The 23,764-nt window shown below is 38.8% G+C and overlaps 3 protein-coding genes and 1 long non-coding RNA gene across 4 annotated transcripts in view; 3 read left to right on the top strand and 1 right to left on the bottom strand.

The window, feature by feature from the left end:
• The first annotated feature begins 90 nt into the window (after nt 1-90).
• On the top strand, nt 91-2,283 carry LOC116843952. The gene is made up of 5 exons (XM_032814932.1): nt 91-457; nt 1,186-1,408; nt 1,740-1,905; nt 1,976-2,209; nt 2,251-2,283. The coding sequence occupies exons 1-5, from the start codon at nt 91-93 to the stop codon at nt 2,281-2,283; spliced, it is 1,023 nt and encodes a 340-aa protein (XP_032670823.1).
• Nucleotides 2,245-9,788, top strand: LOC116843978 (desmoplakin-like). Its single transcript, XM_032815001.1, has 6 exons — nt 2,245-4,824; nt 4,895-6,695; nt 7,425-7,511; nt 8,085-8,344; nt 8,467-8,553; nt 8,750-9,788. The coding sequence occupies exons 1-6, from the start codon at nt 2,383-2,385 to the stop codon at nt 9,086-9,088; spliced, it is 5,016 nt and encodes a 1,671-aa protein (XP_032670892.1). The 5' UTR covers nt 2,245-2,382; the 3' UTR covers nt 9,089-9,788.
• Nucleotides 9,789-16,246: 6,458 nt separating this feature from the next.
• Nucleotides 16,247-23,764, top strand: part of LOC116843951 (cytochrome P450 6k1-like) — a 9,964-nt gene continuing 2,446 nt past the window's right edge. The window contains exons 1-7 of the mRNA XM_032814931.1: nt 16,247-16,572; nt 17,250-17,943; nt 18,738-19,263; nt 19,454-19,675; nt 19,894-20,142; nt 20,292-20,458; nt 23,057-23,443. Of these exons, the coding sequence (XP_032670822.1) occupies nt 17,614-17,943; nt 18,738-19,263; nt 19,454-19,675; nt 19,894-20,142; nt 20,292-20,458; nt 23,057-23,443 (1,881 nt within the window). The 5' untranslated portion in view covers nt 16,247-16,572; nt 17,250-17,613. The remainder of the gene's footprint in view (nt 16,573-17,249; nt 17,944-18,737; nt 19,264-19,453; nt 19,676-19,893; nt 20,143-20,291; nt 20,459-23,056; nt 23,444-23,764) is intronic.
• On the bottom strand, nt 21,741-22,814 carry LOC116843984. The gene is made up of 3 exons (XR_004377961.1): nt 22,670-22,814; nt 22,445-22,594; nt 21,741-21,921 (listed from the first exon to the last, which is right to left on the bottom strand). It is a non-coding gene; the product is annotated as an uncharacterized LOC116843984 (long non-coding RNA).

Below are 23,764 nucleotides of genomic sequence, written 5' to 3'. Positions count from 1 at the left end.
GAGGAGGAGGACGCCCCGGGAATAAATTCGCGCCGTGCGAGGAAGAACGGTGACGAGATTGCGAGCGGCTCCTCGAAATTGCAGCGGGTCATGGAAGATCGATGCGCGCCGTCGTTTTGTCCGTGCGGATGCCACGCACCCGCGCCGACGAAGCCGGCCGAGCCGCCGTGCGAGCCGTGCTGTTGCTGTCATTACAATCCCTTCAGCGACAATCCGAAAGAATGGCTGATGTACGATCTGCCATTCGCCCTGCGAAAGCTGACGGTAATGAAGTGCCAGATGAAGAAGTGGCGCATGGAACGACTGCAGCTCGAGAGCGAAAATAGGTCTCTGAAACAAGCCCTACAATCGTTCGGTATCAATGCTCCACTCCATAGTCGAATCTTCCCGCTCTTTACTACTTGCTCTTTATCCTGGTTCTCGCCTTACTGGCTCGAGCTACGCGAATGGCACTTCTGTGTTGTGCTGCTTTTCCTTTTCTCTTCTTTTTTTGCGTGCGTCCTATTCTGCTTGTAGAGTGATTCTGTGTGTAAGAAAATAAGGTGAAGATAATTCGGATAAGTATCGTTGCTTAATCGTTGCTTAATGAACTATTCGAGACATGTAGACATCTATCGATAAATAGAGACATTTCTTTAATATATATGATATTTCTTTACATATTCATATTTCAATACACATGTCTTTTAACATATAAATATATTTTTTTAACGAGTCTATTGTAATTATTATAAAAATTACAATATCCTTCATCTTTAATGTGGCAACACTGAGAAAAGAATATCTAAAAAATCTGGAAAAATTTATTCAGTAGGTACACTAATAACATATCTACTTAAATTTAAATTCTTTTAATTAAGTAGAATTCTTAAGTAGAATTCTTTTAATTAAGTAGAATAAATAATTGCTTCCGTGAAAAGCGCTGATATATTTTCAGGAAGTATATTTTCTTAGTTGAAGAATATTTTATATTAGTGGAAGTAAAGTATGTTGTTAGTAGTTATTAAATATCTCTCTCTCCTCTGTTATTTCTTAAATATCTTCTACCTATCAATTACTCTGGCATACGCGGTGAATTGAAACAGAGACGTGTGCTCTCCTTTCAGTTGCACATATGAGAGGAAACTCAACTTACAATACTTTTAGGGACGGAACGTTTCGGGCAGTCAAATAATGTTTATGCAGGTGTGAAGCCTAACGAGATATTGGCGCCTGATCCCTTGCACGTGCATTACCGCGAGGAAAACGAAAGGCTGCAGAATGCAAATGAGGAACTGACAGAAAAAGTTCATGACCTCGAGGAGACCCTCGCTGAACGAGATTGCTGCGACGATCCATGCGGGGAAGTTAAATACGCGAGGGAGAGAATAGCGGCGTTGAGAGAACGTTTTACCGACGAGAAAAAACGGTAAAATATACACAATGTCGATTGATCGTGCAGTTTCGTATCGGGACACCGCGATACGTATCTTTGTATCAGCTTCATTAGAAGGGGGAATATATTCGCAAGCAGCAAGCGCAGAAAGGGAAATGAAATTAATATCGAATTAATCACGAGAAAAGAAATTGGCGCGATGACTGAGGGTTTTCCGTTTGATACGTCTCGCCAAGTTATACACCTTCGAAGAGACATCAATCACAGTTCGCTCTCGCTCTCGATATTTCTACGGCGACCATTTATCTTCATTAAGTCGCACCACGTCGATGTAATTACACGCAAACTGTTGACCTCGCGACAGAATGCGAGCCGAGATATCGTGTCTGAGGCTGAAATTGGCGGAAGCCGAAGAGGATACTTCCTGCGCGGCATTAAATCGTTTGAGAGCGAAGCTTCGCGAATTAATGAAAGATGGTCAGAAGACCGATCAACAGGTGCCGGTGTCAAAGAGCCTCGAGGAACCACGGGTAATGAACTGTCTCGTCTGCTCTCTCGCGAGCTAGCACCGTGCTAACGCGAATTCGTCATTCGTTCAAGGTCGCCGCCGTCGTGCCGGTGCCGGTTGAGGAAGAGCTCGACGACAGGTCGGCGTTGCTGAATCGACTCCAGCACTGCGAGACGCTCGTGGCTGAATTAACTGCGCAATTGAACGAGAAAACGGCCCAAGCGGAGGTTCTGCAGAACGAACTGGAGGAATGGAAACGTTCCGCCCCGGTATTGGAATTGGACCCGGATCGAACGGTCGTCAGCTATGAGACTCCTGAAGATCAGGCATCACGCTTTGCTTCTCTGTCTTCTTCTTCTGCGTCTAGTTGTTTGCAGTCGCCAAGGCGCACGACAAGTGAAACATCACGCACGCGTCTTATGCCGAGACGTGGACTCTTCGTTTCGTTGAGAGGCGAGACGAACACGTGGCAGGACGTTTGCGTTCGCCTGACTTGACGATGCATTCGCGACAGGTGCATGTTTGTCCGCAGGTTACAGAGCCGGATCCGGAGAGAATGACGCTTCTCGACGAACTGGAAAAGATACGGGACGTGGTGTCCGAGAGGAATGATCAGATCGTCGCCTTGATGGAACAAAAAGAGAGAGCCGAGCACGAATGCGCCGAGAAATTGGCAGTCGCGCAGGCTAAAGTCGGAGCGTTCGTCGCGCAGGAAACGATCCTCAAGAACGAAGTGGAACAGCTAAAGGTGCGCGCGGAACGATCGGAGCAGCAGCTCGCCGAGAGCGGAGACCGAATAGCCGAGCTGCGAAAGCAGTGCGCCGATTACGACGAATTATTGAGCAGGATACAAGAGTTGAAGGAGAATTCGGTAGCGCTTACAGTTGAACTCACAGACACGAAAGACAGTCTGCAGACTCGAGTGGCCGAAATAGACACCCTGAGCGGCGAAAAGGCGAGATACTTGGAAGAACTGAACATTGCGAACACGACGATCGAGAAACTTAGAGGCGACTTGGACGACGTGCGGAATGATCTCGAGAGTTGCAGGGCGGAATTGGACCAACTGCGAAGTGATAATGCGAATCTTCGAGATGCGATGGACGAGATGCAGCTTGAGAACGACGAATTAAAAGACACGATCGAAGACTTCCAGTCGGATCTGAAGAGCTCGGAGGAACGCAACAAGGGATTAAAATTGAAGAATGAACGCGCAGCTTTGGACTACGCCGCCTTATCTGCAAAGTTTGACAGATTGCAGGAAGACAAGCTGAGAATGATCGACGAGCTGGCTGAATTAAACCGCAGCAAGAGCGAGAACGACGCTTTGCGAGAAGAGGTGGATTACTTGTGGCGCGAAAGCGTATCTTTGAAGGAGCGCCTCGAAACAACGGAGCTCGAGCGCGACCAGCTAAATGCTAAGAATGCATCATTAGACGAGGCAGCCCGAAAAACACGCGAAGAACTGAAGAGAGCGGAGGAGGGAAATAACGAGCTGAAGAACCAGATCGATAAGTTGAACGTTGAACTACGTCTCTTGGAAGAAAAATTTCAAGTGGCGCAAAAAGAGCTGGGGGGCACGAGAGACGATTTGCATAGTCTCGAGGCTGAGAATGAATTCTTGAGGAAGGCATTGGAAAATGCTAAAACGGAAAGTAACGAACTTAAGGAAGAAAACGTTGCCTTGAAAAACAATCTTGATAACATAATTAAGGAATTGAAGTCTGCGAAGAACGAGTATAATGATATTAAGGCAAAGGAAGATGATTTATTATCTGAAAACGGTTACTTAAAGGAGGAATTGGAGAAGCGAGCCGAGGAGACGAGTCAGTTAGAGCGCGAAGTGGCGGCATTAAAGAATGATCTTGATAGACTGCTAGGTGAGACGGAAAGGTTGAGGGACGAAGGTGCCGCCGCTGCGAGTGCTCTTAAAGACGATTTGTCTAGAACAAATGTAGCGTTAGATGACGCGAAGATACAATTGGAAAAGTTTAAAGCCGAGAATAGAGTTCTTACGGAAGAATTGGAGAGGGCTAATGTAAATAATAGCAAGTTATCCACGGACTTTGGTGCTCTTCAAAGCGAAATGGCGAAGTTGAAATCGGAGAACAGCAAATTGCTGCAAGAGGCGGCTGATGGGCACGAAGAAGTAACGAAATTATCGTCCGAAATAGCTGCTCTGAAAGGAGAAATAAATAATATGAGGGAGGACCTGACGAGAGCAAATAACGAAGTTGCAAATTCGCGGAAAGAAATAGCCAGGTTAAATAATGAACTTGGGGAGGCGGTAGTTACTAAGGAAAAGCTGAGAGCGGATATTCACCGAATAGAAATAGAAAACGAGGCCATCAAGACGGAGACGGATAGTCGTAGAGACGAGAATGATAGGTTAAAAGAACAGATGAACAAATTGAAGAAACAGATAGACTTATCAGTCGACGAAGTGAGCAGATTGAGAATACAACTCGGCGACGCCGAGAATCGGGTTAAGTTCCTTGAGCCTCAGATGACTAATTTGGAGATTGATAGAGGCGAGTTGCAGAACGAGATTGACAAACTGAAACTGGATCTAAGCGCGGAAACTACCGCCAAACGAAACATTCAGGAGGAATTAGCGGCGCTGAAGAGCGAGATGAAAAATTTGATCTCGAAGATCGATGAGCTGAGAACGCAGAATCATGACCTGAGGGAAGAGAAGGACGCTCTCAAGAATGAATTGTCGATGCAGAGCGAGCAATCGTCGAGCTTGAGAGCTACGAATGTTGAGATGAGGAGCGAGATCGACGACTTAGGTCGAACTATTTCTGACTTGCGATCGCAAGTGTCCAAACTGGAGGAGAGTATCGAATATTGGAAGTTGGAAAATCAGAAGCTCCAAGTGGAAGTAAATAAGTCACACGCCGAGAATAAAAAGACAAAAGAAGATTTAAGCAGCTGTCAGGTAGAGATAATTAGTTGCACAGTTGTAATCTTTTCAGTCTCTGATAATAATCGCCTTGAAATTCGCATAGGTCGAGCGACAAGCGTTAGAGAAGGAGATGGCTAATCTTAGAAATGAGAAGATTAAGCTGGAGGAAGAACTCGCGGAGCTCAAAAATCAGGCGGAAGGACTGAAGCAGGCTTCGTTCGTCGAAAAGTCCGCGAAAGAAGAGACGGCGTTAAAATTAGAAAAGATCAGCGACGAGATCGTTAAATCGAGAGAGGAAGTCGAGGCATTAAAGAGTGAATTGGTCAAATTAAGAGCGGAGAACGATAGAATGAGAAGCAAAGAGGAAAGTTCATCGCGTGAAATGTTAACATTGAAGAAGGAGCTGGAGGAGCTGAGGAGGGAGATATCGATTTTGAGAGCGGAGAATGACGCGCTGCAGTCGAAAATAAACATGTTAACCCAAGAGAATGACAAATTGAAAGACGATTCAGGCAAACTGTCGTCCAAAATTGACAGACTAGAATTGGAGAATGTGAGTTTGAAGGAGGACCGGCGCGGATTCGAGAAAGAGTTGGAGCAGCTGAGAGGCCAGGGCGACGGGCAGAAAGTTGAAATCGAAAGTCTCAAGTCCAATTTGACTGCTGCGCAGGCATTATCGGAGACAATACGGTCGGAATTATCCGCTTGCCGATTCGAGAACGACAAATTGAGGGTGGATTCGGTAAAGCTGCAGGAAAATTTTGATGCGCTTAAACTAGCGTATGACAAGCTGAACAAGGAAGCGGAGGATTTAAGGGTAGCATCGATCGACGCGCAGAACACGGCGAGCAGGTTGCAAGATCAGGCGGCCGCCTTGCTGGATGAGAAGGAAGCGCTTCTCAGTGAGTTACACGGTTTACGAGCGGAAGTGAGTGGGTTAGGTAAAGAAGTTGCGTCGAGCAAAGCCGCGAGGGAGGCTGCCGAGAGGCAGGCGGGCGTTCTAAGCGGAGAATTAAAGGCGCTAAAGGCGGAACTGGATAATACGCGGGCGGAAAACGAAACTTGGAAGAGGGAACTGAACGACGCGAATGAGCGCTTCGCCGCACTAGACAGCGAAGGGGCCGTCTTGAGAATCGAGCACAGCAAAATGACGACGGAACTCGATACCATCAGATCCGATTTAGCCGTGGTGGAGAATGACCTCGATAAGTCCAGGAATCAGAACAGCATGCTGCAGGGAGAGATCGACGAGTTGAAGAGGATGCGCGGGGATGCGGCAACGAAGATCAGGTCCCTGGAGGAACAGCTTGGCGGTCTGTCGGACGAGAGGGAGCAGCTCGAGAAAGAGAGAAGCGACTTGAGAGCTCGAGCTGCCAAGGTTGCGAGAGATACCGACGACGTACCGGCGCAACTCGTCGGCACGATCGAGGCTCTAGAGGCGGAGAGAACGGCGAGGGACGCCGTTCTGATAGAACTGGACGCCTTGAAGGAGGCTCTGGCTAATTCGCGAGACGATTTCGCTGCATGTCGAGCGGACAACGAGCGGCTAAAGGCCGAGTTGGCCGCCTCGGAGAGCCTAGCGTTGGAGTTACGGGCAGATTTGGAGAGAGTCATGGCCGAGAATGATCTACGGGAGGACGAGATCGTACAATTGAAATCGGAGAACGATAAGTTGAGTGAGGAACGTGACAGATTAAGGGATGAATATAGAGTCGAATTGGACGAGCCGAGAGACGAACCGGACAGATTAATAAAAGCGGCGTTTCGCCAGGAGCGATTTGAAAATAACGTCCTGAAAATCGAAAACGCGGAACTGCGTTCCGAATTGGAACGCTGCCGAGAGGAGAATCGAGCTCTGAATGAACAACTTGACAAACTGCAGACTGAAAGCAAACCGTCCCCTTGTAAGCTTTTTACAGCTTTTCTTCGATTTGTACGGAATGCTTATGAGACACATTCGTTATTTCTGTCGCGCAGCTGTTCAGGACGCGATTTAAGGGATTACAGGATCCTGATAGGAATAAAAATAAAGTAAAATTTGGGAAGTTATAAAAAATTGTAAATTAACAGGAATATGTTTTTTTTACGTCTATCAACAATATTTTGTTATAAAAAAAAATTAGATTTTAACATCACTGTGTTCGTTTAAATTCTGTTCTGCAAAAAAAATCATACTTCAACAGTAATTATCCTGACTTTAACAGGAATAATTTGAAATCGGTACCAATACATTTTTCATTCATTATAGTTATAGTTATCGATTTACGAGAAATGGATTTAAAAAAACAATATTTCATAAAATAAGAGTATAAAATATATGAAAAAAATTTAATTTTCTCACTGAAAAATTTGAGCTTGTAAAATAAATAAATAAAAAATAGTTTTGAAATTTGCGGAAAGCCTCCTCGAACTGACAGCTAACCCAAAAAATTCATACTCCTATTAATTTGCAACTTTTTACAATTCTTTCTCTCTCTTTCCAAATTTTACTTAATTTTTATTCCTGTCAGGATCCTTTAATCGTTTTAAGTCATGTAATGCGTTTTATTCATATGCGACTTTCTCTTCTGCTGCCATTGAACTCGTTTCGTGCACTCAAAAGTTTGAAAAAGGGACATCCTTGTATATTTCAGTGAACGGCGCGCCTGAAGCAGATGAATGCGGCGAGTTCATTAAGGCGAATAAATTACTAAGGAAACAGATTGAAAAGCAATATGACGGTAAAACTAGCGGAAAATCTCCACCAGTCTGTTTCGCCACACCTCGGCAGCTTTTTTTTATCGCGCTGCGCGGAATATGCTTATTCATGACTTCTAATTAGTCGCTAATGTTTTAATGAGTTAAACACTCGGATAACTTATCGATCGTCCGTGAGCAACGAATATAAAATTAAATTATTAAATTTATTTTTGGGACATAATGAAAGACGGAACATAAATATAAATATTGTATAAATATTGAATCTTATCGGCCGAAAATAGCGCCGAAAAGATTGATTGTAGCACGATGCCAATGAAATACTTACGAGCAACACCAAAGAAAATTATTTCTATTGTTATCGAGCACAAAAAGAAAGTTATTTTCTTTCTCGTCGCTATTTACTTCGAGAAATACCAAGGAAAACTAATCCATTTCTATCGTTGCCGTGTAAACAAAGTCACCATTATTCTAGTCTCTATTTATTTCGTCACTATTGTTTACAGCGTGTCTGAGAAAGTATAGTCCGTGATACTTTACGAGGACCGCCGTGTAGCTCATGTCTTATTTCCAAGTCGTATTTGTTCGTGAAACAGCCGTGCAACGTTTACGCGATTACATACGCTTCGTGGACGGTAGAACATCAACGAAACCCTCAATGACGACCACGTTGGACGATGAGTTCGGCGAAATCGACCGGTGGATAGCGCCGTCCATCGTAGAGTTATTAAAAGAATCACGTAGACTGTCCGAGTGTATCTACTCGGCGGGAATGGAGTTGCGTTGCGTCGACAAGCTGCTGGAGCTGCTCGACAAGTGCAGGACGGACAATGAGAATTACGCGAGACAATTATCGGTGAGAGCGCAACGTTGCGAGCTTTAGCGTTCGGTCCGATATATCGGCACACTTTGTTTGACAATTTATCAAGAGAAATAACGCGGAAAATTTCGAACTCTCTGGAAATGAATTGTTTGTAGGAGCTTGGCGTAGAAGTCGCTGAGGTCGCTAAGGGTGCGGATAATGGCGATGAGCTTGGAGCTTTTGACCCTGAATCTTGGCTGAAGGTAGGCGCGTCGATGAGAGCTCGTTCCGCACGAAACACCGCTTCCTTTCCTTGCATCCATCGAATCTCGCGACTCGATTTCGCCGAGAGGACACGGCCAGATGCGAGTGCACGTCCTCGTGGCGATTTTCACCGTGCTGACGATTCGTGCACAGGTATGTAACACAAAGTATATATTCGCACTTCTTCACCCGCAGTCTCTGACGCTCACACAACTGGCCGAGCTGCACGACAAGATTTGTCTGTTGACTTCGAGCATGGTGCAAGAGGACAATGCTCCTGCGGCCCATGATCGACCAGCAATTAATTGGGACCACGGCGATCCGCTGAAGGCGGATTACGACGCTTTAAACCGGCGGATCGCCGCCTTGCAGAAGCAAATAGCCGAGAAACAGATTGAAGCGGGGTGGAAGCTGCGGGAATTAAGACAGGCTCTTCGTCTTGAGCAGGCAAACCTCATTCAAATCTCCGAACGGATGAATCTCGAAAGAAAGTGCAACCTGGCCCTCCACCTCAACATGGACCGTGCGATATAAAAAGTCTGTTGGATTCAATTACACCTGTCGATATTTTACAGGACGACAGAGTCGTCTCCGAAAAATTTCTGTCACACTGCAACTCGAAGAAATTGCTTTCTCTTATCTTATCTTAGACCAAAAGGAATATCATTAGTAGATTTGGAAGAGTTCTATCGATATTCGACAGTAAAGAATAATATAGAAAAGAATTGTAATTGTATATGTGTGGTTATAAAAAACGTATAAATCCTGAAAGCCCGTATTATTATTAAACGCGTCAAGTGAGATACTTAAATTTCAATTTAGAGTTAGATGAATTTTTTAGTTGAATCGCGACTGGAAATATAAACGTCACACTTATCATAATTCAACTGAAGAACCCGACTCTAAGTAAAAATTTGAGTATCTCATCTAAGTTTCAAGTTATGACTATTAATATAGACCGAAGTCACATGAACTTTCGATTTGTGCGCGCCTAGAGCAACCGCCAAAACGCCGCAAGAGGAACACGCACACACGCGAAATATAACATATAATATATTCTTCAATTATTACAAATTGTTCACACACGCAGCAGCCGACCTCTCCTCGCACTTCCTTTACCGATTAGCATTTGAATAACTGTAATCATCTAATAGCTATTGAATAACTCAGAAAATATCAGCATTTGAATAACTATAATCATCTAGACGCATATAATTTCATAATGCGCCTATATTCAGCGGCGGCGTTTTGTTGCTAATCACGATCGAACAATAACAACTAATGAGAGCCGCTTGTTTCGCGGCGCGTGCTCGCACGCCGCCACCTGCGATAACGTGATTTCCCGTTTCATTTCGGAGGTCGCGTTGTTCGATCGAGATTAATTCAATTGTACCGTACCGCATCCGTTCCCACGACTTCGCCTGTGCTCTCTCTCTCTCTCTCTCTCTCTCTCTCACATTCTCTCTCCCCCTCATCGATACGGCTACCGCGAACAAGTGCGCGCGCGCGGTTCAATAGGAAGGCTAGCACCGCCGACAAAGAGTAAACATATAATTGAAATGCGCAGGTAGATCAAACGGTAAATGAATTGTCGAAATCCGTTTAACCGTGTGTGTGTGTCCACCGCACGGAACTGAATAAAGTTGTAAAACGGCGATAGAACCCAGCTCAGGCCACGAGAGTGAGAGAAGCGGCCAGTCACACTAACGTGCGGCCAACGGCATCGAGTTGTATCGTCTACAGTAGAAGTTGTAAAGTCATAGGTTGTAAGATTGTAAGAAAATCTATCAATCACAGTCGATTATTCTCCCTGCGGTTGAAGAATAATCGACCGTGATTGGTCACTTCTCTTACGACTTTACGACTTCTATTGCGAACGATCCCGTAAAATATGTCATCCAGATCGTGTTTGCTTTAATTTTTCTCCCTCTCTTCCCTTCTATCTATCTCCTTCTCTCTCTTCCTCTTCGTTTCTCTTCTTTGTTCTTCGTTTTTAGTTCTTTCCGAGGCACGCATTCGCTGGGAGTTCGTAGCGCTCGATATTCGCTAATTCGATTTCGCGGTTTACAATCTCGCTCCATGCTGCGTTTGCGCTTTTGACCGATTAAGAGCGGGATCGCGAAGCGATGTTCATACACACGACATACGGTAACATATTCTTATTTTGATTATCTCGACGCTCAAGGATAAATGAGGCGATGGAATTGTATACAGAGAATATACGATAGCTGTTGGCAGACTAGTCCGATAGTTATTGCAAGGAAATAACACTGTCGAGCAGAATAAGTACTTATCATCGTGAGCGAGGAGCTAAAAGTGATATTTATTGTGTACTCAGCTGTGATATGTCACAGTTGAATACACAATTATATACCAAATCTTACAGAAATTATTGTACTTTATTATCATGGAGTCGGTCATTCCCCGTTGTCCATCAGTGTTGTATCTGAACAATAAGTGGAGTAATCTTATCACGAGAAACGGATGTCGGTATGACATGAATGAGACGATGTACCGGTAAACATTCCTAGTTATCGCTCGAGGCGAAGTCGCTGCGGTTCAATTTTATTTTTAATGTCCACACATGAAAATATCAAACGATTCAATGTACTTTCGTGTCAGTATACTTTCATGAGGTGCATGTGAATTCAATTAAAAATATGAAAACGGAGCTCCCCGGGTCGATCGGATTCAGTTAGGATTTACGAGCGAAGCGAGGAGAGCCATTTCGGAAGAATTAACGTAAATCCGATAATAATTCAACAAAATATCGGTAGTCGTCGAGATGTGGCAGAATGAGCACATCGAACGGTTGACCTATGTTTAACTATGCATTTTGGAAATGTTACGAGCCTATTCTTGAAATACGATAAATTTCAGCGTGGACGCGAATATAGATCAGTCTCAATATATATAACAAAATATTGAAAACATGATACACGCGGTACTTTTAAATAAAACAGCGCATGAAAAGAGATTAAATTTTATCTATGTTATGAATTGCAAAGTCGAAGCATAAAATGATGGCTATACATCACATATTTATAACGCATATCTAGTGGCACGATAACAACTACAAATTTTACAATCACATAACAACTACAAATTTCGCAATGTGGTTACGTGTTTGTCGTGACAATTGATTGTTCGACGAGGCGGCAAAGATATGTATAGAATCAGAGTATGTGGAGGGCAACTCTTCTCTTATTTCTCTCAATTCTTTTATTCTTGAATTTCCAAATTCTAAAATAACTTAAGAATTAAGGAGTATCCTAAAGATATCGCAACATCTCTAAGATATCCCCATGATGTATTTTGAACATTTCTATTATGAGAACGGCTGTTCGTCGGCTCGACGACTCCGATTTCGTAAATATAACGATCTAAGCAAAAACTAATATTACTAAAGTTAAAAATATCGGTCGGGAATCTGCGAGAGGCCCGGAAACGGTTGGTTTTTTTTGTTGTTGTTAAAAATAACGGTTGGACTGTGAAAGCAATGGGCCTAATTGGGCATGTATCATGGAACTCTTTAGAATAAATTCCGGAAATCGGAATTATTCAGTTATTTTCCAGATTTATATTGTCTTTTTTGGGAAAAAGAGAATTTATTCTAATCGAATCGGAATCGATTTCGATTCCGGAGAGTTTTATAATACGTGCCCTGGATTGTTACTTATTTTTACTATACTTTCAGATGACGGTTTGATCTTTTTTGCAATCCTAGTCCGCGATTAAACTAGAAGCTTAGCTTTTAATGTGCATGCTGACTGGTGGTTCAGAGTTCACTGCATAGATCTCCTAATGCATAATAACGATTCATGAACTGAATTGCCGATCAGCATGAATATAAGAAGGCATGAAGTCGTGTATCGTGTGATTTTAACTTTATATACACGCGTTCAGCGTGCGAGAGTCAGTCATCATTGTTCCTCTGAAGCCGGAAGGCAGCACTCGATCCAGAAGTAAAGTTTACTGAATTCTATCCTATCTTTCTCTGTGTTGCGTTTTGTGTGTATATGTGACACAGGTACGTATCTCGGACGAACTATTTTTCAAGAGAACATTCTGAGCAATTATATCCCTACATACAGAGTGCCTCAGATTTCACAAACTTTAATAATATGTTCTTTAATAGTATGTTTTGAATAGTATAAGCTGAAATGAGAAAAAAAATATTATATAAACATAGATTTCAGAAGGCTTTATTAAAAAGTTATAGCAAAAAAAAAAACGTATAAATGAAAATATATAAGAAACAATTTTTCTAAGTTGTCTCTAAGTTTATTTTAAAGACGGTTTGGTCGAGGAGGACCGGTATCTTGGCCTAAGGTTAGACTTCTATTTATAGGGGCGATAAAAAATAAAGTTTATCGGATATGAGTCAAAAGATGAATAGTACAAACATTATTGACTCTCCGTTATTATTGACGGAGAGATTAAGCAAAATAGAGACACGAAATCACTAGGATAATAAACTTAATATTCAAATCAATATCAATTTTGTATTAATATGAGCGGATGGCACTTTGCAAACTTAAATAGAAAATTTCTTTATACATTTCTTATACATACATTTCTTTATACAGTTCTTTATATATTTCATATTTTTGCTATAACTTTTTAATAAAGTGTTTTGGAATCTATGTTTATATAACATTTTTTCTTATTTCCTTTTATACACGGAAAAAAAGATTTGGTTGAATTAACCAAATATCTGGTTGAATATGAACCAGACATTCCGATTGAAGTAACTCGAATTCTGTTTAAGTTAACAAGACTTTTTGTTAACTTAAACAGAATTCGGGTTACTTCAATCGGAATTTCTGAATCGTTCATATTCGATCAGATATTTGGTTAATTCAACCAATTTTTTTTTTTTTCCGTGTAGAATATACTTAAAGTTTGTGCGGAAAAACTTGGGACATCCTATATATTATATAATACTTCTGTCTTTGTATATAATTTTGTTTTAAATTATAAATGTTACTCTACCTCTCTAAATAACAGTCGGTATATCGTATATATTATTGAATACTGTCATTAAATATTATTGTTCAATATTATGATATTGTTTCCTTGAACAATTAACAGCCATAGTGCACGTCGATACGATGCGAATCAGCGAAGAATTCTAGTTGCTATTTAACTAATTTATACCAAGCACTTTAAACGCGTACTTAATAATAATTTTCTATTAAATTATTTTAATATTGACGATATGTGTAAACGACAGTATATTCAATTAAAAAGATACGTCTTCTTGATGTATATTGTACTTTCTTAGCACACCGTTGTTCACAAGCATCAACAATATTAAGACAATTACTATTAAAAATAGAAAATTATCATTTAGTATGCGTATTAAGTAATCGGTATAAACTATTTCATTGTCACTAGATGTTAACAGGCTCGATCTACATACACAGAAATAAAGGATATTCTTGTTTGGAGAATATCTCTATTTTATGTTAATCTTCAAATGAGAGGGATTACATAGCGCGTTGAATTATATAAAATATATTCCTGCAAGTAACTTTTCGTTTAACGCTACGTAATCTTATTTGAAGATTAATACAACAAAAGTTAAGATATTTTCCAGTAATCAGGTAGTGCGTAGATTTGTTCTCAATCTCTTAAGTTTTGGAGTTGATTTGCGCGAAATGTGATTAATCGATCATCGGTCAATATCGGATAATTGATAAGTAATATGAGTTGAAGTACGACATACTTACGTGACTTCGCACTTGACTTCACAAACATCGTTAACTCGAGGTAATATAGTACGATAACACGTGATTATATCACGTGTCACTATCTTCGATTAAATTAAACATTCGTTATACAATCCTCGATTATGTAAGTGATTTCGTATGTACATGCTAAAATTTATGAAGATTGTGCATGGAGCTGTGCATGGTAATATATATGATTTCGTTGACTGTGAAACTCCATTCTTTCATACACGCTTTCATACATGCACCACAATCAGCAAACAGCAATCAATTTTCGTATCGGAGCCGATAATATGCTTCGAAATCATCTATGAGTTACATAGATATTGTGTCATAATCAACGTAATTTCGACGTTTTACAGCGTATAACACGTTTTCTTTTTTATACGTTTCACTAACTCTGATTAACTTCGATTAACGATAATACGATTGCCATTTTTTTCAGCATACTTTCAATATGTTCGCGTAAACATCGTTAATTCGCGTTAATTATATGAGTCGTTAACACTATGTAATGACTGTGTAAGATTTTCTTCTAAGTGATACTATCATTCAGAACAGTTGCAAAGTTGCTGTTAGCGCAGTGCAAACCGCATTTTCTATTGAACGTAACCAACTATCATTTTGTGAACGTAACGTGATATCTGCTTTACGTAACGTGATATCAATCTTTTGAAAAAACACATAAGTGTGTATATTTCTATCTTTAAACGACCTGTCACCTGCCATCTGTTAATCGTTAACTGATATCTTAAGACATAAGACTGCGACGAGTACTAAAATGCAATTGTTACGGACACGATATATGCTAATCAACGCGTGAGTTGTTTTCAGTCATTTTTTAACTAAACGAGATATCCACGAGATATCAACTATTACCATTCCGGCGAATCTCTCTCTCTTGTAATATAATCAGAACAAAAACATAACCTACTTGGAATAAAAAATCGTATGTGACTTGGTGATTTAATTTTCCGCGAGTTTTATTGCGATGGAATTCTTTTACTCGAATTTCGGGATGCTCTGTAATATATTAATACCTATAATTTATATCACCCGAAAGGTAAGTGTAGTTAATTTTCCGCTGTATTCCGCTTGGGCAATATCTCTCCTGCATGTCCAACAGTGTGTGCGTGTGTGCGATCGGTTAGCATATTTGGGCTCCACTTGAACGGGTAGCGTTCTTCCACAAGAGGAATTTCCCGGACAATATAAATAACGTCTTACAAATAAATAACAATTTGTTAAAAAACCTGGAAACTGCAAATTTATATTGTTTGATATGTTATATATCTGGCAATATCAAAGAGTCCTAAAAAGGCAGATCAGAAGAGTGATATATATAAGAAATTTCTGTTATAATTGTTATAATGATGTTATGTTCGATAAACAAAAATTTTTACGAAAATACAAAGCCGATATTTTTATAACTAGGCATAACTTTCTTTTTTTAACGTTTTTTTTTGCAATGACGTCATCGAAAAAGGTTTAAATGTATTATTAAATATATATATATATATATATATACCGATTGCACACACGCACACACTGTTGGACATGCAGGAGAGATATTGCCCAAGCGGAATACAGCGGAAAATTAACTACACTTACCTTTATATATATATATCATGTAAATATAGAAGAGTATTGGTTTCGGTTTTTTCGTTTTATTAGCACGAATGTATTTTTATATAATGTGTTATTCTCATTTCCAGATAAAAAGCTGTTACTTTTAACAAAACATACAACTAAATAATATTAAAGTAATATTAAATAATATTAATAATATTAAATAATATTAAAATCGAAAATATCTTGATTATAATTGACAACGTATAAGTAAATTCAGAATGAAAAATGTTAATTTCGAATAAAAAAGTAATACTCTATTTTTTTCTTGTACAATTATTTGATGTCGTGTCAAAAGTGATAAGAATGATTCTTAAAATGCCCACATCACTTAACTCTGTCAATATGAAAGTTAAATAAAGTTTTATCAGTTCAATTACTTTTCTATACTCGCAGTTGGAAAAGTATAATTTGTCTTTCTTTCTCATTTTGTGTCACGTCATTTATCGTCGTTATAGATAACGACAGACGAAATAAAATCAACTGCATGGCAGAGATATTGAGTTTTGCAAGTCAGCACGATAAACAACTGCTTCGTATATTATGAAACTACATTAGTTGTAGAGTGCAGTTCTCTTGATGAGTGTGTCGTGAGTCTGTCTTTAGGAACCAAAAATATCAATTAAATTTGTCTTAATTTAATAATTGATTTGAGTAAATAATTTCTAATTTAATTAATTGAGAATTAATATAAGCCTATTCAATTAAAAATATTTTAATTAACCATTGATAAGAAATCTAATTAAAAATCATTCAATTAACGATTGATTTGAAAGAACTCAATTAAAAATTGTTGAATTAACGATTAAAACGAGCGACAATAATTAAAAATTATTTGATTAACGATTGTGTGTGAATGTAGTCAATGTATAATGTATGTATAATTAATGGTTATTTAATTAACAATCGATATAAGCAATATATATATATATAATATTATATATATATATATTCAGTTCAGTTGGTTACCATGAGCAATGTAAACAATTACGGTTACAATTTCAATTGACATCGATTGGTCAATTGTCTTACTGTGCTTTTCGATTAAATTTGCTTATATCAATTGTCAATTAAATAATCCTTAATTACATTGACTATATCCAATCGTTAATCGAATAATCTTTAATTACTTTCGCTCGTTTTAATCATTAATTCAACAGTTTTTAATTGAATTCCTTCAAATCAATCGTTAATTGAATTATTTTTAATTGAATAGACTTATATTAATTGTCAATTAAATTTGATAATTAATTGAAAAAGTAATTAATTACTCGCAATTCTGTTCGGAACATATAGTGATAAATAAAACCCGACGAATCGATTGTTTACAGTTATTCAATTTGAAGATACATGTAAAACCAGCTTTGGAAATATAAGAGACGGACTTATAAATATATATATGTCTTTCAATACAAGAAAAGATTTTTAATCGCACATCACTACAAGTAAAATATTGGATACTACTTGTGCAATCAGCCTGTGCTGTGTATTTACGCGAACAATAGGCTTTTTTCCAGTACACTGTAATATGGAAGGGACTCTAAGTGTTAATGAAAATATATGTGGAGGGGAACAGACTTAAAGCGAGAGGACTTAATGAGATCTTACTGTGCTCCAGTATCGAAAGAAAAGGATACACCAGTCCAGCAGCAATAATTAAAGAACGATCAAGTGACGAGTGAATCAGTCGACAAGATGGCATTCCATATTCTCTGTGTCTTATTCGTGGTTTTGTTATTATTCTATTATTATCTGACTGCCGACTTCGATTTTTGGAAGTCCCAAGGTGTTAAAGGACCGAAACCGATTCCGTTTTTTGGCACCATCGCCAGTCACCTTTTGCGCAAGTTAAGTCTAGGCAGTTACCTTAGGAAGATTTACGAAGAATATCCGAACGAGCCGATGATCGGTATCTTCCAAAGAGGAAAACCCGCGCTTGTTCTCAGGGATCCTGAGTTAATCAAGCAGGTGTTGATCAAAGACTTCTCCGTTTTTCCCGAACGGAATGTTGCAGTCCACGAGAAGGTACGATAGCACGATAAATAATTTATAAACTTGTTTTCCTTAGCAGCGGCTTATTAAAATACACACACGCGTTAGCCGCTCGGTCGTGTGGCGTGCTTCTCTTAAAATAAATTTCTCTTTCGAACTGCAGAAAATGTAAAAGAGCGTTAATTTAAAAATAATAATATATAACAAAAAATAAAATGTGATGAAAGATTCATGGTTAGCCAGACAATTACGTAAGTCATAAAATTACAATGAAGAATCAAAGAAAGGACATTTAATAACGACTCATAGCTTATGCCACCTTTGTAATCGTACATTCGCGCAAACATTTACGTGGCTATTCAGCAAACACATACAGGATGTCCCAGACTCTCCTTCTTATATTAAGTAGGAATGTAGAATGGATTGAGGTGAACATAAAAGTCCTATGCATTACGGTACACAATCATATATGTAATTTTCTTTAATATCTAAAAGTCTATATGGTCATTTGCAAAATGGTAGAGGACTTTTTTGTTCAGTTTGATTTAATATATAAGTATAAAACGGCAGACTGTGTTTACAAACACATCCTGTGTTTGCTGGGTAGTCAGATCTAAACCAATTACGTGTCAATCGCGAGAAATGTAGATTAGAAAATTGAGAGTACAGTAGAAAGGGACTATAGGCTCACCTTCTCTCTTTCTCCCTCGCCAGCACGGAGTTGCTGGCGTATAAGTTTCCGGGTAGGCGTTGATCACACGGAAACTTTGAGGGGGAACTTTCTAACGTAATTCCTGCTTTCTGATACACTGATGCATAATTTATAGGCCGAACCCATGTCCGTGCATCTCTTCAGGATCGACGGTGCTAGATGGCGACCATTAAGAACGCGGCTCTCGCCCGTCTTCACGTCCGGAAAGTTGAAGGACATGTTTCACTTGTTGCTGGAGTGTGCCGAGCACTTGGAAAAGCAGCTGAACGAGATCGTGCTCAAAGACGGGATCGTCGAGTGCCGGGAGTTGACGTCTAAATACACCATCGACGTGATCGGATCGTGCGTTTTCGGCATTGAAATGAACGCGCTGAAGCAGAAGGACAGCGAGTTCCAAAAATTGGGCGTTAAGATCTTCCGATCTTCTATAAAGACGTATTTCAGAAACCTATGTAGAGAAACTATGCCAAACTTATACGACTGGGTTGGAAATGTTTTCGATGACCACGACGTGACAAATCTCATGACAAACATGGTCAAGAATACCATAGATTACAGAAGAAAGAACAACGTGCAGAGACACGATTTCATCGGCGCGCTCACTAATTTTAAGGATCATCCCGAGATATTGGGTCTTGACGGTAAGTAGCTTCGCCCTTTGATTCCTGAGTTAATTTCATTCAATCTTCTCCTTTTTTATTTTCTTTGAATACTCTACGTTATTTACATCTTATATGACGAATAACATCAGCTAATTCATACTAATTAGGTAATTCGACGACTATCTAATCAAATCATCAATTCTAATATGAGACTAATTGCTTTTTACAGAGGTACCGGACACATATGTTGCGGCTCAACTGTTCGTATTTTTCGCGGCCGGCCACGAGACGTCCTCCTCGACGATGAGCAATGTTATGTACGAGTTGGCGCAATATCCGAAGATTCAGGAGAAAGCGCGAACTGAAATTAAGGAGATCCTTGATAGCAACAATGGAGTGATAACGTATGATGGTATTAAGAAGATGACTTATTTGGAGCAAATAATGAAAGGTTTGTTCGGATTTCACGGAATCGTCCTTCCACGATTTATTATATTCCGAATTATATCGAAATATATCATGGATGTTGACCTGCTGATCTTTTAACCTTTGAGATTTTTTAAGCGAGTACACACGAGAAATCTTCGTCAAACGTTGCTTAACTATAAGAGAAATTGACTGTTCGGAAACACCTTTGTCGAGAGTCTCACGTTCTTTGTGATTTCGCAGAAACTCTCCGGAAATATCCGCCAGTGATGTTCCTCACAAGAAATACCCAGCAGAATTACACTTTTGAGAATAAAGTCAACATAAAGAAGAATTATAAAGTGTACATACCCATCTTCGGCATTCAGAATGATCCGAACATCTTCCCGAATCCGGATGTTTTTGATCCCGACAGATTCACTGATGAGAACATGCGAAACATGAATCCCATGCATTACCTACCATTTGGGACCGGCCCGAGGAATTGTATCGGTACTTTTTATCTTTAAGCACAAATATTTACCGCGATATTTACGCGTGATTTCTCTCTCTCTCTCTCTCTCTCTCTCTCTCTCTCTCTCTCTCGACAAACAGAGACATGCTGTTTCATCATATCGCAATATTGTCTACGCTATTTTCAGGTATGAGGTTCGCCGGATATCAATCGAAAATCGGTCTCATAAAGGTACTGCTGAATTACAAGATCGACGTCTGCGAGAAAACTCAAATCCCATACATCCTTGAACGCAGTCACCCACTAATGATGCAAACGGAACACGGCATATATGTTAGATTAACCAAGCTTACTTAACTACAACTGAACGACTTCAATTTTATGTAACTCAAACGCTGCGCTACTAAACTGTGTGTGTATCTACATATATCCTCTAAAATACAATCAGTGTATATTCTTCATTGAAATATTGTACTTATAATTAATAGTTTAATTAAAAGGCTACTGCAATCATAGTAAAATCTTTCTGAAAGAATTATTTGATAGAAACCACTATTTATGATGCAATTTGCAAACATTGACTGTCATTCTGCACGCGCAGAAACTTGGATTAGATAGCATATAACGAATTTGTAGTGTAAAGATTTTGCAGTGTAATTTTACTTTCACTCGTCAAAATCAATGAGATATAAGATGAAATAGTAAAATAAGAGTAATAAAGTATTTTCACTGAAAATCAATGATTATTCACTAATATTACTTTTACTAATTTGTTCAGAAACGTTTTTATTAATTCACTTTAAAAAGAAAATAATCTGATAGTAATAATGAATAGATAATAAGAAATGTAATTTTTATTATTAATATTCTCATATATCTCGTATAATATATATTCTGAATAAATATTATGGAAAAAGGAAAAGACATATACAAAATAGAAGTTATATTGTCACATAGTAAAGTTTTCTCGAAGTATAGTGCTACGAGTATATGCTCTCTCTCTCTCTCTCTCTCTCTCTCTCTCTCTCTCTCTCTCTCTCTCTCTCTCTCTCTCTCTCTCTCTCTCTCTCTCTCTCTCTCTCTCTCTCTCTCTCTCTCTCTCTCTCTCTCTCTCTCTCTCTCTCTCTCTCTCTCTCTCTCTCTCTCTCTCTCTCTCTCTCTCTCTCTCTCTCTCTCTCTCTCTCTCTCTCTCTCTCTCTCTCTCTCTCTCTCCCTCTCTCTCTCTCTCTCTTTCTCTCTCTCTCTCTTTCTGCATACACGAAAGAAACAAAGCGTAGAAAACTTGTATTTATATATGAACACTCCCGAGGTATTATACTTTGAGCACATTCTATGTGAAATAATAGTTTTAAGAAAAATAAAGAAAAAGTATTCTTCGCTATAGCGCACACCTATAGTGGCGTGTTAACCATTGTCGAAAGTGTTTATTAATACCATTATCTTATGTCGTTTATTTCAAAGTTTTTACCGATAATATTATAATGCTTGACAATAGGATAGCGGTAGAGTAGTATGATATTAAATAATAGAATTTAGGAAAATTTCTTATCTTTGGTATTATACCTCTTTCTGTGTGATAGTATAAATCTGATAGTATAAATCTTTCTGTGGGATAGTATAAATTAAACAATTATTCAACGTTTTGTTGCAAGTTCATTATTTCTATCCCTATCTGACAAAGTAAGATTACAATGATCATATTGGACTTTACTTACACGTAAATATGCGTCTCAGTTTCTACGTTATCTATTGTACACATACGAAAGTTGTGTTTTCTTCCTCCAGTAGGGGCGTGGTAGACCACAATATCTCGGCCCCTGAAAGTGAGATTTATTGTCTCTGACTTTTAAAATTGTATACTTTTACAATTGTATTAAGTATTAAGTATCAAAGTCTTCCAATATCAAAATGTATAGACTTTTTTCTCATTTACATAGATGGGTATTTATTTTGTTATCCTGTAAGAATGATTACATTCAGTAAAAAAAAAAAAAAATGTTTCGAAAACAACAGATAATCCATTGATGTCTATTCTTAGATCTATATTAATAGTCATTTGATCTATATTAATAATCACTTGAAACTTGTTTTAAGTGAGATTTTCGAGTTTAAATTTAAAGTTAGATGAGAATTTTTGAGTTAAATCACGATTACACAGATATATATACGGTGTAAAAAATATTCGTACATTAAGCCTTTTTCAAGACAATCTCTGGTGTACAAATATTTTTTACACTCAATGTATATATATGCATATATAAATGTCACATATATATTGTTTAAAAAATACATATAGTATAAACAATAGATTCTATGAATGTATATAAAAAAGAGATGTACCGCTGATTAGTATACAAACGTTGGTTTGGTCTGTAGACCACGTACTTGATGGAGGTTTAACGATAAGCCAGTGGAAGCTTGTCAAATACGTCATTGATAACGTTCTCAAATCTTCGTTATGTGGAGACAGTTACAATGAAGGTAACATGCCTGCCAATTTCATTTCGCTCATTATATATATAATCAGAATTAACATTTATAACATATTATTTTATGTATATTCACTTCTTCAGATGTCACGACTTTGATCATGTTTGCTGTGTTTCACAAAAGCGGCAAAACAAATAGCGATAGTGTATCTCACCGACTTAAATTTATGACATGATAAATCCCCTCTCTTTCTGTCAATAATTCAACCTCTTGCCGACACGAAAATGATATTTCTTGCATTACGAAGTGGCGTACAGACGGTTTTTATATCTGTGACTACGGCAACGCCCATTTTTTGTGCAATGTTGCATTAGTGATCATTGCGCCTACAATAAGAAAACAAGCATCATTGGCGTTCTAGTTTCAAATATAACAAACGCTACGACGATGACGGCGACGACAACGACGATGGCAATCTGAGATTACGCGCAGTTGAACGACGAGTTTTTCATTGTCGAGTAAAAATCAATAACAGGGAGTTTCGTCGCTGCTAAAAGAGGATTAACGGCGTGCGTGATGATTCACTACGATATCCTGCTTGGTTGCGTCGCAATCTTTCTAGTGTTGTACTATTATATTACCGCAAAGTACAGCTATTGGAAAGTTCGTGGCGTGAAAGGCCCGACACCGGTACCGATTCTCGGCAACTTCGGCAGAATTCTGCTCGGCAAGACGACTCTGGCTGAATTCTTGAAAGAAGTATGCGTCGAACATAGTGCAGAACCGCTAGTAGGCATTTACTCGTGTTTTGATCCTATTTTATTAGTCAAAGATCCTGAGTTCATAAAGGATGTCCTCATTAAAGATTTCTCAAATTTTGCCGAAAGAGGAGTATACGTGAACGAGAAGGTTTGTAATCATCAAATCAGTACAGATATATTTTTGGCTTTTAAGAACAGTATCAAGATGATTGTTAAGATAAATATGTAGTATGCATCGCTGAAATCGTCAATACTTTCCTCTCATTTACACAGATGGGTGTTTATCTTGTTATTATGTGAGAATGATTACATTCAGCAAAAAAAGTGCTTCGTAACAAACAAATGATCCGCATATTCTGTTGATGTGTATTCTTAAGCCCCTATTAATAATCGTTTTTTGACACTTATTCCAAAGGAGATTTTCGAATTTGAATTTAAAGTTAGATTAAAATTTTCGAGTTAAATCACG

The sequence above is a fragment of the Odontomachus brunneus genome, unplaced genomic scaffold (genome assembly GCF_010583005.1).
Source record: "Odontomachus brunneus isolate Ranch 3 - 2012 unplaced genomic scaffold, Obru_v1 Obru_scaffold_037, whole genome shotgun sequence".
Lineage (NCBI taxonomy): Eukaryota > Metazoa > Arthropoda > Insecta > Hymenoptera > Formicidae > Odontomachus > Odontomachus brunneus.
The sequence above is the reverse complement of the archived record's forward strand: the minus strand, read 5'-3'. Positions and strand labels throughout refer to the sequence as shown.